Below are 17,500 nucleotides of genomic sequence, written 5' to 3' on the forward strand. Positions count from 1 at the left end.
ATCTTCACCTCACCTGTACAAATATACACATCTTAACCTCACCTGTACAACTGTACACATCTTAACCTCACCTGTACAACTGTACACATCTTCACCTCACCTGTACAAATATACACATCTTAACCTCACCTGTACAACTGTACACATCTTAACCTCACCTGTACAACTGTACACATCTTAACCTCACCTGTACAACTGTACACATCTTCACCTCTCCTGAAGAACTGTACACATCTTAACCTCACCTGTACAACTGTACACATCTTCACCGTTCCTGTACAACTGTACACATCTTCACCGTTCCTGTACAACTGTACACATCTTCACCGTTCCTGTACAACTGTACACATCTTCACCGTTCCTGTACAACTGTACACATCTTCACCGTTCCTGTACAACTGTACACATCTGTACAACTGTACACATCTTCACCGTTCCTGTACAACTGTACACATCTTCACCGTTCCTGTACAACTGTACACATCTTCACCGTTCCTGTACAACTGTACACATCTTCACCTCTCCTGTACAACTGTACACATCTTCACCTCTCCTGTACAACTGTACACATCTTCACCGTTCCTGTACAACTGTACACATCTTCACCGTTCCTGTACAACTGTACACATCTTCACCTCTCCTGTACAACTGTACACATCTTCACCTCTCCTGTACAACTGTACACATCTTCACCTCTCCTGTACAACTGTATACATCTTCACCTCACCTGTACAATTGTACACATCTTCACCTCCCCTAAAGAACTGTACACCTCGCCATCTCTGCTGTACACCACGCCACCCCACCTCTCTTGTACAACTGTACACCTCACCTCTCCTGTACAACTGTGCACCTCACCTCTCCTATACACCTCTCCTGTACAACTGTACACCTCACCTCTCCTATACACCTCTCCTGTACAACTGTACACCTCACCTCTCCTATACACCTCTCCTGTACAACTGTACACCTCACCTCTCCTATACACCTCTCCTGTACAACTGTACACCTCACCTCTTCTATACACCTCTCCTATACACCTCTCCTGTACAACTGTACACCTCACCTCTTCTATACACCTCTCCTGTACAACTGTACACCTCACCTCTCCTATACACCTCTCCTGTACAACTGTACACCTCACCTCTCCTATACACCTCTCCTGTACAACTGTACACCTCACCTCTCCTCACCTCTTCTATACACCTCTCCTGTACAACTGTACACCTCACCTCTCCTATACACCTCTCCTGTACAACTGTACACCTCACCTCTCCTATACACCTCTCCTGTACAACTGTACACCTCACCTCTCCTATACACCTCTCCTGTACAACTGTAGACCTCACCTCTCCTGTACAACTGTACACCTCACCTCTCCTGTACACCTCACCTCTCCTGTACAACTGTACACCTCACCTCTCCTGTACAACTGTACACCTCACCTCTCCTATACACCTCTCCTGTACAACTGTACACCTCACCTCTCCTGTATATCTGTACACCTCTTATGTACACCTTTCGTGTACTAAACGAGTCGTTCTTCTCCACCCCCAGCAGGTGTACCAGCAGCAGGAGGTGGTTGAGGTGGTCAGGTCGTCTGACCAGCGAGGTCAGGCCAAGTTGAGTTCGGTCAACAACAACCTCTCCGAACTCGACACTCTTCTGCAGGACCTCAACAATGCTCGCTACACTAATTACAGCAAAGGTAGGTCACGTGATTTATTTATTTGTTTTTATTTCATTTATTTATTTTTATTATTATTATTGTTATTTTTTTTTTTTTTCATTGTACAAATATTCCATTTTTTAAATACAAATATCCCTTTTTTGTACAAATATCCCCCTTTTTTTTGCATTGTACAAATAACAAATGTCCCGTTTTTTTTAATTATTTCGTAGTTTATCTTCATTTGTATGCCTGTTTGGAGGATATTACCAAAAGGAGAGATTAATTGTGATTCTACAATAAAGAAAATAAACGCTACCCCTACTAAGTACACGTTTTCTCTCATGCCATGTATTCGTTTTCTTTCGTGTTTCATGCGCCGGAGACTTTAATAAATAAATAAATTCTCTTAAATCACAGATGTTATTTAGAGATGGTGGTAGTGGAGGTGGTATAGGTAGTGGAGGTGGAGAGAGAGAGAGAGAGAGAGGACGGGCGCCAAAACCGGAAATTCACTTTTAACCACGACGCCACTCCCAAGTGGAGAGCTTGTGTGTGTGTGTGTGTGTGTGTGTGTGTGTGTGTGTGTGTCACGGAGTTGTTGAATAAAATCGCCTGACGGCACCCAGGACGAAAGAAAAAGTACTGCTAGTCACCATCTCTACCACTATCACCATTCATTTCCATTATGATTATCACCATACCCAGCCACTGTCACCATCCCCAACCACTGTCACCATCCCCAACCACTGTCACCATCCCCAACCACTGTCACCATCCCCAACCACTGTCACCATCCCCAACCACTGTCACCATCCCCAACCACTGTCACCATCCCCAACCACTGTCACCATCCCCAACCACTGTCACCATCTCCAGCCACTGTCACCATCCCCAGCCACTGTCACCATCCCCAACCACTGTCATCATCCTCAGCCACTGTCACCATCCCCAGCCACTGTCACCATCCCCAGCCACTGTCACCATCCCCAACCACTGTCACCATCCCCAACCACTGTCACCATCCCCAGCCACTGTCACCATCCCCAACCACTGTCACCATCCCCAACCACTGTCACCATCTCCAGCCACTGTCACCATCCCCAGCCACTGTCACCATCCCCAACCACTGTCATCATCCTCAGCCACTGTCACCATCCCCAGCCACTGTCACCATCCCCAGCCACTGTCACCATCCCCAGCCACTGTCACCATCCCCAGCCACTGTCACCATCCCCAGCCACTGTCACCATCCCCAGCCACTGTCACCATCCTCAACCACTGTCACCATCGTCAATCACTGTCACCATCCTCAACCACTGTCACCATCCCCAGCCACTGTCACCAGCCATTATCACCATCCCTACCATTATCAGCATCCCTACCCATTATCACCATCCCTGCCCATTATCACCATCCCCACCGATATCAGCATCGTCACTACTATTCCACCAGTATCACCACTCGCACCATTATCACCATCCGCACCAGTATCACCACTCGCACCGTTATCACCATCCGCACTACTATCACCACTCGCACCGTTATCACCATCCGCACCACTATCACCACTCCATTATCACCATCCGCACCACTATCACCACTCCATTATCACCATCCGCACCACTATCACCATTATCACCATCCACACTATCACCATCTGCACCATTATCACCATCCGCCCCACTGTCATCACTCGCACCACTATCTCCACTCGCATCACCATCACCACTCGCACCACTATCAGTATTCGCACCACTATCACCACTCGCACTACTATCACCATCCGTACCACTGTTGCCCTCCCCAGTCACTATCATCATCCCCAACCACAATCACCATGCCCACCATAGACACCGTCACTAACCTCTATCACCGTCCCCACCCTCTATCACCGTCCCCACCCTCTATCACCATCCCCAACCACTATCACCATCCCCAACCACTATCACTATCCCCAACCACTGTCACCATCCCCAACCACTACCACCATCCCCAACAACTACCACCATCCCCAACCACTATCACCATCCCCAACCACTATCAACATCCCCAGCCACTACCACCATCCCCAACCACCACCACCATTCCCAACCACTACCACCATCCCCAACCACTACCACCATCCCCAACCACTACCACCGTCCCCACCACTACCACAGTCCCCAGCCACTACCACCATCCCCAACCACTACCACCATCCCCAACCACTACCACCGTCCCCACCACTACCACAGTCCCCAGCCACTACCACCATCCCCAACCACCACCACCATTCCCAACCACTACCACCATCCCCAACCACTATCGCCATCCCCAACCACTATCACCATCCCCAACCACTATCACCATCCCCAACCACTATCACCATCCCCAACCACTACCACCATCCCCAACCACTATCACCATCCCCAACCACTACCACCATCCCTAACCACTACCACCGTCCCCACCACTACCACCGTCCCCACCACTACCACAGTCCCCAGCCACTACCACAGTCCCCAGCCACTACCACAGTCCCCAGCCACTACCACCATCCCCAACCACCACCACCATTCCCAACCACTACCACCATCCCCAACCACTATCGCCATCTCCAACCACTATCGCCATCCCCTACCACTATCACCATCCCCAACCACCACCACCATCCCCAACCACTACCACCGTCCCCAACCACTACCACCGTCCCCAACCACTACCACCATCCCCAACCACTACCACCATCCCCAACCACTACCACCATCCCCAACCACTACCACCATCCCCAACCACTACCACCATCCCCAACCATCCCCAACCACTACCACCATCCCCAACCACTACCACCAACCCGAACCACTATCACCATCCTCAACCACTATCACTATCATCATCCCCAGCCACTGTCACCATCCCCACCTGTATCACCATCCCTTTCCATTATCACTGTCATCACCCCCACTATTGTCACCATCTCCACCACTGTTACCATCCCTTTTTATTATCACCATCCACTATCACCACCCTCACCACTGTCACCATCCCCAACCACTACCACCATCCCCAACCATTATCACCACCCTCACCACTGTCACCATCCCCAACCACTACCACCATCCCCAACCACTACCACCGTCCCCAACCACTACCACCGTCCCCAACCACTACCACCGTCCCCAACCACTACCACCGTCCCCAACCACTACCACCGTCCCCAACCACTACCACCGTCCCCAACCACTACCACCGTCCCCAACCACTACCCCAACCACCACCACCACCACACGTGCAAGTGGTTGAAAGCAAGGAAGGCATCTTGACGCTGTTTTGTCTGTTAATTCTTCCTGAAGCAGACAGAGGCCGGAGATGGAGGCGGGAGGGGGGAGGGGGGCGGGGGCGCCCGTCTTGTCGAGTCAGAACAGTTCGTAAGTTTAAACTTGTCTCTCTCTCTCTCCTTTTTCGTCATCCTTTTTTGTCCCGGCATTTGGCTCCTGTGTGTGTGTGTGTGTGTGTGTGTGTGTGTGTGTGTGTATTTTGTCTTTACGTATCTTATATGTTGTGTGTATCTGTATGTATTTGTAAGTCTGTGATTGTGTTTCTGTTTTGTCTGTATGCTATGTGTTGCGTGTGTGTATGGGGGATTGTGTGTGCGTTTGTGTGTGTATCTGTACGTCTGATTAGTGTGTTTGTTTTGTCTGCATGCTATATGATGTGTGTGTATGTGTATGTGTGCGTGTGTACGTGTATACATATACACATGTACATATATATGAACCAACACTAGATTAGACTTCTCATAAAAAGATATATTTCATCTCCAACTGTGACTTGTTTTGAACTCTTAAATGCTCTTTGAACGCTCGCGTGTGTTCGTTCGTACGCACATGTCTTCACTCTCTTCCATCACATTTATTTATGAACAGATTCGTTGAAGTTTCGTAATCTTTGCTTCTTCGATCGGGCGACATATTATTTTGTTAGACGTCTGAGAAGGTGAGGGGATAAACAGGACCCTTAAGAAAGGGGGTCACGGTCGATTGAACCCGCTTTCCTCTTGGGGTCCGCCCCTCGGGGTTGACCCCTCTTTGTTTTCTCAGAATAAGATATGTAAAGTCTGCCACAGTGTTAATGGATTTGGGAAGAGGGGTTGTCTGAACACACACACACACACACACACACACACACACACACACACACACACACACACACACACACACACACACACACACACACACACATATATATATATATACATATATATATAATTATATATATATAATATAGATATATATATATATATATGCACATATATATATATATATATATTATGTTTAACTGTTGATCACTGTAAATGTCTCCCAACACTTCCTTCTGCTACCCTCCTTAATTCCCTCCTTAAATTCCTCCTTAAATCCTTCCTTAAATCCTTCCTTTAATGCCACCTTAAATCCCACCTTAAGTCCCACCTTAAATCCCTCATTAAATCCCACCTTAAGTCCCACCTTAAATCCCTCATTAAATCCCACCTTAAGTCCCACCTTAAACCCCTCCTTGACTACAATAACACCACCTCATCGGTGCGATATTATCCCCAAAGATAGAAACGCTGTTCCACTATCACCGTCCTCAGACACTATCACCATCTCCAACCTTTATCACCATCCCCAGACACTATCACCATCCCCAGCCACTGTCACCATCCCCAGCCACTATCACCATCCCCAGCCACTATCACCATCCCCAACCACTGTCACCATCCCCAGCCACTGTCACAATCCCCAGCCAGTCACCATCCCCAACCACTGTCACTATCCCCAGCCAGTCACCATCCCCAACCACTGTCACTATCCCCAACCACTGTCACTATCCCCAGACACTATCACCACTATCACCATCCCCAGACACTATCACCACTATCACCATCCCCAGACACTATCAACATCCCTAACCACTATCACCATCCCCACCCATGAATTGGATAAGATAATCTGGCGTTAGCGATTATTTGTTGAATAAAAATTATGTACATATTTACTCCCATTTTTTGGTCTATATTGAAACAGGATGGGTTGGGCTGGTTCAGAATAGCTAAAGTTACCCCTTAGCTTGAAGACGTTCTCTATAGCTACTGCTCTCTTTTCTATCAAAGAAAATGTATTTTTGTTAAAGGAGATGTTTTTATTGTGTGATAGAAGACTAATACAGTATTATTTTTTTTCTGAGCATTATACAAATACAATATTCACTCTTGCTCTCTTTTTCTCCCTCTCTCTCCCTCTCTCCCCTCTCTCCCTTTCCTCTCTTTCGCTCTCATATATGTATTTAGATATACTTGTTTGTTTTGTTTTTATTCGTATTTATTTCATGTGTCGTTTAAAGGCTAGTCCTTGTATTTCTATAATATTACACTTCGTCCTCTTTCTCTTCCATTTTCTACTCTGCTTACCGTTTTCTATTACATGTCTTCGGCTTCCCATTTTCTTCCAGTTGTGGTTTTTCTTTCTACTCATACTCTTCTTTCCCCTCCTCTCTTCCTTTATCCTCCTCCTCCTCCTCTTTTTCCTGTTCCTCTTTTTCCTCGTCCTCCTTTTCCTCTTCCTCTTCTTCCTGTTCCTCCTTTTCCTCTTCCTCTTCTTCCTGTTCCTCCTTTTCCTCTTCCTCTTCTTCCTCCTTTACCTATTCCTCTTCCTCTACTTCCTCCTTTACCTATTCCTCTTCTTCCTCCTTTACCGATTCCTCTTCCTCCTCTTCCTTCTACTCTTCCTACTCCTTCCTGCTCCTTCCTGCTCCTTCCTCTTCCTCTTTCGAGTCATTTTTTCCTCTTCCTCTTTCGAGTCATTTTTTCCTCTTCCTATTCTTCCTTATCTTCCTCCACATACTCATCATCACCCCCTCCTCCTCATATTCATCATTATCATCACCTCAACCTCATACCTCATCATTTCCTCAACCCCATACTCATCATTATCACCTCATACTCATCATCACCTCCTCAACCTCATACCTCACAATCCTCATCACCTCCTCAACCTCATACCTCATAATCCTCATCACCTCAACCTCATACCTCATAATCCTCATCACCTCATCACCTCAACCTCATAATCCTCATACCTCATAATCCTCATCACCTCAACCTCATACCACATAATCTTCATCACCTCAACCTCATACCACATAATCTTCATCACCTCAACCTCATACCACATAATCTTCATCACCTCAACCTCATACCTCACAATCCTCATCACCTCAACCTCATACCACATAATCTTCATCACCTCCTCAACCTCATACCACATAATCCTCATCACCTCAACCTCATACCACATAATCCTCATCACCTCAACCTCATACCTCACAATCCTCATCACCTCAACCTCATACCTCACAATCCTCATCACCTCCTCAACCTCATAATCCTCATCACCTCAACCTCATAATCCTCATCACCTCCTCAACCTCCTCAACCTCATACCTCATCATCATCATCATCACCTCAGCCTCGTACTCATCATCATCTTCACCTCCTCTTCCTTTTCTTTCCTCCTCCTCCTCCTCCTCCTTCTACTCCTCCCCCTTCTACTCCTCCCTCTCTCCCCTTCCTCCCCCTCTCTCCCCTTCCTCCCCCTCTCTCCCCTTCCTCCCCCTCTCTCCCCTTCCTCCCCCTCTCTCCCCTTCCTCCCCCTCTCTCCCCTTCCTCCCCCTCTCTCCCCTTCCTCCCCCTCCTCCACCTCTCCCCTTCCTCCCCCTCCTCCACCTCTCCCCTTCCTCCCCCTCCTCCACCTCTCCCCTTCCTCCCCCTCCTCCACCTCTCCCCTTCCTCCACCTCTCCCCTTCCTCCCCCTCTCCCCTTCCTCCCCCTCTCCCCTCCCTCCCCCTCCTCCACCTCTCCCCTTCTCCACCTCTCCCCTTCCTCCCCCTCCTCCCCCTCCCTCCCCCTCCTCCCCCTCCCTCCCCCTCTTCCCCCCTCCCCCTTCCCTCCCCCATCACCTATGAAATGCATCTAGACCCCATCCCGTATCCATTATTAGAGTAGAACCCTTCATGGCTTCATGCTTGGAGGAGGAAGAGGAGGAGGAGGAGGAGGAATGAGGACGCTGTCGACACCGCGAGGCGCGAGGAGACGATGGACCAAATGTCCTCTTGACAGGCGATTGAGTGGGGAAGGACAAATGTCAACAGAATCCCATAAGGGTGACAATTTGGCCATTCCAATTAGGAAATCGCCCTTAAGGGGTTACACGCGAGATGACGCGCTAAGTATTTACGTATGTGTGTTCGTGTACGTGTGTGTGTGTGTGTGTGTGTGTGTGTGTGTGTGTGTGTGTGTGTATGTGCACGGATGAGTGTGTGTATGTACACATACACTCACACACGCATGCATGAATGATACAAAGCCATTAAGTGGATGCGGAATATCGTGTGGAGGACCAGACGATAGAGAATCGGGTACACACACACACACACACACACACACACACACACACACACACACACACACACACACACACAATGTTGCATATCACGAGTACATCACATGATAGCATCAAACATCACACAGATATGATTCGTAGCACGACTTATAAGGAGCGGCGCCGCACCTGTTGAAGTGCTGGCAACTGTACGTGTTGCACCTTTTACAGGAACGTGTCCCTCTGGTGTCTTGTTTATGCCTATTCGGTAAAAGGTATTCATCTACAATGCCAAGAGGCTCTATCTGCAGTGCCAAGGTGCTTAATCTACAGTGCCCAGGGCTCGATCTGCAGTGCCAAGGTACTCGATCTACAGTGCCAAGGTGCTCGATCTACAGTGCCAAGGTGCTCGATCTACAGTGCCAAGGTGCTCGATCTACAGTGCCAAGGTGCTTAATTTACAGTGCCAAGGGGCTCTATCTACAGTGCCAAGGTGCTTAATCTACAGTGCCAATGGGCTCTACAGTGCCACGGTGCTCGATCTACAGTGCCAAGGTGCTTAATCTACAGTGCCAAGGTGCTTAATCTACAGTGCCAAGGTGCTTAATCTACAGTGCCCAGGGGGCTCTATCTACAGTGCCACGGGGCTCTATCTACAGTGCCACGGGGCTCTATCTACAGTGCCAAGGTGCTCGATCTACAGTGCCAAGGTGCTCGATCTACAGTGCCAAGGTGCTTAATCTACAGTGCCAAGGTGCTTAACCTACAGTGCCACGGGGCTCGATCTACAGTGCCAAGGGGCTCGATCTACAGTGACAATGGGCTCTACAGTGCCAAAGGGCTCTATCTACAGTGCCAAGGTGCTTAATCTACAGTGCCAAGGGGGCTCTATCTACAGTGCCAAGGGGGCTCTATCTACAGTGCCAGTGGGCTCTATCTACAGTGTCACTGATCGCCCCTTGCTTCCTGTTCTTTGTAACAAAACATTCTCGATTTAAAGGAAATTTTTCTACAAAATTTCCCTTTGAAAATGCAAATATTCTTTTCCAAATTAAAATTATTATTATTATTATTTTATTTATGTTTATTTTTGTAAATCATGATTTCAATTATAAATTCCTAATTGTGATCATGATAACTTGTACTGAGAACCTTAGGCCCAAGAAAATAGAATAAAAATAATTAATTAAACGAACTAAGAAACGAATGAGGGAATAAGCGAACGAATAAATGAATAAATGAATAATTAAATAAATAAACAAATGAATAATTGAATAAAAAAGAATGAAGATAGAGAATACACTTGTTTTCAGCGTAGCACTCTCTCACACCCTCAATCTAATAATAACACACTTCCATATTTAACACATCACAACCTCTCCCCTCCCGCCTTGCCCCATAACCCCATTACTAAGGATAGAAGCGGTGGGTAAAGTACAGCCCATAACAACAACAACTCCAGTATCATTTCCGAAAATGAAGCCCTATTTCCCCTTCAAAGGATAGAAACACTAGTGAATTTCTGTCTCGAGGTCCCATGCAGGATCCCCAGTCTGACCCTAGGAGGACAGTGCAGCCCCAGTGTGTTTAATGTGTGACGGTAAGTGTATTGTTGGCATAGGTGATTTTGTTGTGGCGCCAGGCGATTTTATTGTGGCGTCAGGCGATTTTATTGTGGCGCCAGGCGATTTTATTGTGGCGCCAGGCGATTTTATTGTGGCGCCAGGCGATGTTATTGTGGCGCCAGGCGACTTTTATTGTGGCGCCAGACGATTTTTTATGGCGCCAGGCGATTTTTTATGGCGCCAGGCAATTTTTTATGGCGCCAGGCGATGTTATTGTGGCGCCAGGCGATTTTTATTGTGGCGCCAGGCGATTTTTTATGGCGCCAGGCGATTTTTTATGGCGCCAGGCGATTTTTTATGGCGCCAGGCGATGTTATTGTGGCGCCAGGCGATTTTTTTATGGCGCCAGGCGATGTTATTGTGGCGCCAGGTGATTGTTATTACGGCGCCAGACGATTGTTATTACGGCGCCAGACGATTGTTATTACGGCGCCAGACGATTTTATTACTGCGCCAGACGATTTTATTTTGGCGCCAGACGATTTTATTTTGGCGCCAGACGATTTTATTATGGGCTGTGTGACCTCAGTAGTGAAAGGGTTTGGATCCACTGTTTTCACGTTCCTCTTAATCGGTAGTCAATGTGTTGCTTGCTTTTCCATGTATGTATTCCTTTGTTTGTTTATTTATTTGTTTGTTTATTTGTAAGCTTAAAACTTGCCCTTTTTCTGACCTTCCTCACCTTTCTCATCACCATTTTCGTTATCTTCTTTCTCTTCCCCTTCTTCCTCTTCTTTATCTTCGCCGCCTTCGTCTTTCTCCTGTTCTTTGTCTTCGACTTCTTCATCTTCGTTATCTTCTCCTTTGTTATCCTTTTCTTTGTCTTCTTCGCCTTTGTTTTCAGCCTTTCTGTCTTCTTCGTCTTCTTCTTCTTCGGCTTCTTTGTCTTCTTCGTCTTTGTCTTCTCTTTTTATCTTCTCTTTTTCTCTTCTTCTGGTTCTTCTTCGTTTAGCCTTCACTCCAAGTCGAATGAAATCACATGACAAAGAGAGAGAGAGAGAGAGAGAGAGAGAGAGAGAGAGAGAGAGAGAGAGAGAGAGAGAGAGAGAGAGAGAGAGAGAAACCCTTGCCTGATGCCCTAAGTGCCACGGAGACCAACAAAATCGCCTGGCGCCAGGAACCCCTTGGCTGATGCTCTGAGTGCCACGGAGACCAACAAAATCTCCTGGCGCCAGGAACCCTTTGGGTGATGCCCTGCGTGTCACGGAGACCAACAAAATCGCCTGGCGCCAGGAACCCCTTGGCTGATACCCTGAGTGCCACGGAGACCAACAAAATCTCCTGGCGCCAGGAACTCCGTTGACTGATGCCCTGCGTGTCACGGAGACCAACAAAATCGCCTGGCGACAGGAACCCCTTGCCTTATGCCGTGAGTGCCACGGAGACCAACAAAATCTTCTGGCGCCAGGAACACCTTGTTTGATGCCCTGAGTGCCACGGAGACCAACAAAATCTCCTGGCGCCAGGATTAGGTCAGATACCAGAACCAGGAGTACCAACCGGAGGGATAAACAACTTGACGTACAAAACCGGCACGCCCGACCCTTTGACGCCCTCACGCCCGCGGCGCCAGCCCGTCACACCCCGACGCGCGGGCGTGACGAGCTTAAAAACAGATCCTGGCAGGTGCTTGTTCCCCGACACTCGAGTTTATGGATCTCGGGATGAAGAACAACGTGTGTGATTCACCACCATGGTCTTGGATCACGTGTTGGACTCGTGATCGACAGCTATTTCCATACCGGAAGAGAGCTCAGAGCTCGTATATGAACATGTATGTATGTGTGTGTGTGTGTTTGATTCACAACCATGGTCTTGGATCACGTGTTGGACTCGTGGTCGACAGCTATTTCCCTTCCGGAAGAGAGCTCAGAGCTCATATATGACCCTGTATGTACGTGTATGTGTGTGTGTGCGCGCGTGTGCGTGTTCACCTAATTGCATCCTCCAGGGAAAGAGATCCATTCGTGGGGTCCCGTCTTTTTCTCCAACAATCATAAATAGAATTTGGTTGTGTGTTTAGCTTGAGTTACATTTGTGTGCGATTCACCACCATGGTCCTGGACCACGTGTTGGACTCGTGATCGACAGCTACTACCCTCCCGGATGAGAGCTCAGAGCTCATGTATGACCGATCTGTGGGTAATGCTGTGACCATACACCCACACACCCAACTCCCTGCCCCACGAGAGTTGGAGTAACGACTCGCAGCGCAGCGAGACTGAAATTATTTCAGCCCTGGGTGTGTGTGGGTGTGTCTGTGTGCGCGTATGTTTGTGTGTGTGTGTGCGTGTGTGTGTGTGTGTGTGTGTGTGTGTGTGTGTGTGTGTGTGTGTGTGTGTGTGTGAATATTAATATGAGAAGATTACAAGAAGGGGCGTTCTCCTGTCACAGGAGGCTTCGAGTGGGCTGTGACCTGATGGATGAGGGATGCCACGAAGCCGAGCCAGCCCCCTCCCAGCCCCCTACCAGCCCCCCAAGCCTCCCGCCCCCATGAAGGCGACTTTGCACAAGAGGAGAACGCTTGAGCGAGGAGATAATTGATTGGTCTGATGCACGTGTGTGTGTGTGTGTGTGTGTGTGTGTGTGTGTGTGTGTGTGTGTGTGTGCATATATATATATATATATATATATATATATATATATATATATATATATATATATGCAAAGTAGACCTCTTGGAAAAAAACTAACGTAGCAGAACGCTTTCGTATATTACATCTTCAGTGCAAAAAGTGAACACACGTACCCATGTTCTTATTAGCGCATATATATATATATACATATATATATATATATATATACATATACTGTATATATATAATATAATATTGTGTGTATGATTAGACCAATTTTACGATGAAGATAGAGAATTATGGATAGAAGCTCTGGTTATTACTGCTACAGTACTACAGCGCTCAAGGAAACTACAGTCTTGAATAAAGCACTGCGTTATTTGCCAGAATAAAGTGTTTAAAGCGAATAGTGTTTTAATAGGGTCTCACCCAAGCTGAATAAAATCGCATGGGTTTAGACAAAATAAACGCTTTCAAGTGACCACTAAGCCTTAGTGAAGTTAATGTTTAATTTTCTAACATTAACTAGCGCTTTTATCGTTCATGGGATGACAACAGTGACAATAGAAATTGTTTATTGTGGGATTTGTCTCCCATCATAAAAAAAAAAAATACGCGACTGTGGTCCGTAGGGGCTAATCGACACTTAAATTGATCGAATTGATCTGTTCGTCGAGGGAACGAAAAATTGTGAAATTCGTCGCTCGGTTTGAGGCTCTCGGCGTCCTTGGGTCTATTTTTGATCTTCGTCTCAAAGAAGTGTCTTCAATAAATCGTAGATTAAATTAAGATATTACCTTGAACGTGCGTGTGTGTGTACGTGTGCGTGTGTGTGTGTGTGTAGTGTGTGTGTGTGTGTGTATACGTGTACATAAAAGCTGAAAAACGCTGAAAATAATTGACATAGTCCAAACGTTTTGGTCTCTTCAGACATCTTCAGGGAACACCCTTGACAGAAAGGTTTTGACTCAGTCTGTCATTTTCCCAGTGTGGTTTTCAGTGTATATTATTATCACGTGTTGGTCTGCAGGTGATGATATATATATATATATATATATATATATATATATATATATATATATATATGTGTGTGTGTGTGTGTGTGTGTGTGTTGGAGTAGCGTGCAAGAAATTTTCCTTAGAGCATATTGAATTATATGCTACAGCAAATTGGGCTCTGAATTTTCGATAAGATTTTCAAGTCTTCTGAAAATATCTCTAACAGGGTGAGGTAAAACTAAACAGCGGTAGGCGCAAGTGTGGAGCAAGTAACAAGTCGTTTCGCTGATCACAGCATTTTCAATTGTAATAGATAAGGGAAAGTAAGAATGTAAAGGCTGAAAATAAACATTGGGAGAAGGTACATATAGATACATTAAAAAATTTATAGTGACAAGCGGCGCCTCGCCCTCTTGATCAAGTAGAGCCAGAATACATAGAACACCTAACAGGAAATCCCAACTATCCTCCCCAACCTCAAACTCTTCATAAACCGGCAAATCAGACTCCCCAGAAACAACAAAAAACCTCCTCCGTCATGAACAGACACATGGCCACCAATCGTGTGTCCTCTCCCAGTGTGCACATGTAATCTCTCCCAGTGTTCACTGTGTTCTTTCTCTTTCCCTCCACCTTCTGTGTGATGTCTCCCGGTGTTCGCTATCTGCTTTTATATTCTTACTTTTTCTGAATCTCTTACAACTGAAAATGCTAACTTTCATTACTGAAAAGTCTTCTTACTTGCTCTACGCTTGTTTCTAAAGATAATTTAGACTTGAAAATCTTCATCGGAAACTCATAAGAGCCCAATTTGTTCTAGCAAATAAATCAATATGCTCTAAGGAAAATATATATATTCATAAATGTGCCACCTGCAGAACAACATGTGACAGTAATAATGCAGAAACCCCCCACTGGGAAAATGACAGACGGAGTCTAAATGTGTGTCTGCATTTTGTGTACAACTACATGTATATATATATATATATATATATAATATATATATATATATATATATATATATATAATATATATATATATATTAGTGTGGGTGCTTGCGTTTTGTTTGCAACATACCTCAACCTCCTTTATTTGCACTCAATGTCTAAGCACCAGTTGTCTGCGAATGTCTTCCGATCTCTTCAAGAAAGAATAGACTCGAAATTTGGCTCCCGAGGACCTCTTTTGTCCTCTTCCTCCTGAAGGAGGAGGAGGAGGAGGAGGAGGAGGAGGCGGCGGCGATGATGACGGAGTGGAGGGACACCTGCAGGAGCCAATCAGAGAAACAGAGTGGTTGGGTCGAAATATTGGGTCATGTTTGCATTGGCTTGGGTTCGGGTCACGAGGGAACAGGTCACTCTTATATCTCCATCTCTCTCTCGCTCTCTCTTTCTATCTCCATCTTTCTCTCCCTCCCTTTCTCTCTCCCTCTCCCTCCCTTTCTCTCTCCCTCTCCCTCCCTTTCTCTCTCCCTCTCCCTCCTCCCTCCCTTTCTCTCTCCCTCTCCCTCCCTTTCTCTCTCCCTCTCCCTCCCTTTCTCTCTCCCTCTCCCTCCCTTTCTCTCTCCCTCTCCCTCCCTTTCTCTCTCCCTCTCCCTCCCTTTCTCTCTCCCTCTCCTCCCTTTCTCTCCCTCTCCTCCCCCCCCTCTCCCTCACCCCTTCTCTCTCCCTCTCCTCCCATTCTCTCCCTCTCCTCCCTTTCTCTCCCTCTCCTCCCTTTCTCTCCCTCTCCTCTCCCTCCCTCTCTCCCTCTCTCCCTTCTCTCTCCCTCTCCCTCCCTTTCTCCCCCCCCTCCCCTCCCCCCCCCCCCCTCCCCTCCCTCCCTTCTCCCTCCTCCTCTCCCTCACCTCCTTCCCTCTCCCTCCCTCTCCTCCCTCCCTCCCACACCCCTCCCCTCCTCTCCACCTCTCCTCTCCCCTCTCCTCCCTACCTCTCCTCTCCTCCCCTCCCTCTCCCTCCCTCTCCCCCTCGTCCCTCCTCCCTTCTCCCTCCCCCCCCATCCTTCTCCCTTCCCCCTCCCTCTCCTCCCCCTCCCTTCTCCCTCCCTCTCCCCCTCTCCCTCCCTTCCTCACCTCCCTCTCCCTCTTCCCTCTCCCCTCTCCCCTCTCTCCCCTCTCCTCCCACTCCCCTCCCTTTCCCCCTCTCCTCCCTTCTCCCCCTCTCCCTCCTCTCTCCTTCCTCTCCTCTCCTTCTCCCTCCCTCATCTTCTCTCCCTCCTCTCCTTCTCCCTCCCTCCTCCTCTCTCCCTCCCCCCTCCCTCTCTCTCCTCTCCTTCTCCTTCCCTCCCCCCTCTCCTCTCTTTCTCCCTCCACCCCCGCCCCCCCTCTCTCTCTCTCTCTCTCTCTCTCTCTCTCTCTCTCTCTCTCTCTCTCTCTCTCTCTCTGTCTCGCTCTCTTTCTGTCTCACACACGCACTCATACGAGACACACGGTATTCCGTAAGTCCCCCACCCCACCCCCGGTGCTCTTCTCTTCGATGAAGCAACTTAATACTTGGCCCGGTTCAGCCTAATATTTGACTTCAGACGAACTCTTCTAATGTAATATAACTTGTACCCTAAAGCTTCAGTCCTTTAAGTTGTTTTTATGTATTTTATTTATATTTATTAATATTTTTATCCTCCTCCTTCTCCTTCTACTTCTTCTACTTCTCTTTCTTCTCCTCCTCATCGTCATCATTATCATTATCATCATCATCATCATCATCATCATCATCATCATCATGAAATGACACCTCTATAGCATTGTTAAACGAAAACCGGAACTTGTGTCAGTGAATGTACAGTGTTCCACCATGCTTTTCTGATGGTAGATGTTGATTTTTATTGACACGAATATGACCCGTGATTTAACACCTGTCGTTGATAGTGTCACACCTGCCCAAGCCGTCAACACAAGCCCGTGCCATAGAGAGGAAATGCACCTGTTCGTCTTGGCAGTGTGGGACATAAGGCTTTCGCGATCCTGAGGGTGAATGTTGGGATTGAAACGGTACAATGTGCGACTGCCTAGTGTAGGTCTTATGGTCTCTTGCAGTCTCCCTCATTCTTATGTTCTTATGTCTGAACGCCCTTATGGACAGAGGAAATAAGGACTAGAGTTCCTTGTCTTTGGTCCCCGAAATTTCTTAACATTAACGGGCCTTAGCTTTTTGGGGTCGTCCCGCAGGACATTTGGAGACATTATCAAGGACTTTTGGGGCCGGTAATCAGGACAATTGGGGCTGTTATCAAG

At 47.3% G+C, this 17,500-nt stretch overlaps 1 protein-coding gene across 12 annotated transcripts in view; it reads left to right on the forward strand.

Moving 5' to 3' along the window:
* The window catches only part of Pax (paxillin), a 246,404-nt gene that overhangs the window by 140,671 nt on the left and 88,233 nt on the right, over positions 1–17,500 (forward strand). For 11 of the 12 annotated variants that reach the window (XM_076198537.1, XM_076198531.1, XM_076198526.1 and 8 more), the window contains exon 3: positions 1,558–1,708. In XM_076198537.1, coding sequence (XP_076054652.1) covers positions 1,558–1,708 — 151 coding nt within the window. The remainder of the gene's footprint in view (positions 1–1,557; positions 1,709–17,500) is intronic. The other variant, XM_076198527.1, reaches the window with a different exon arrangement.

Source organism: Oratosquilla oratoria, chromosome 15 (genome assembly GCF_046742065.1).
Source record: "Oratosquilla oratoria isolate Oo_2021 chromosome 15, ASM4674206v1, whole genome shotgun sequence".
Taxonomy (NCBI): Eukaryota; Metazoa; Arthropoda; class Malacostraca; order Stomatopoda; family Squillidae; genus Oratosquilla; species Oratosquilla oratoria.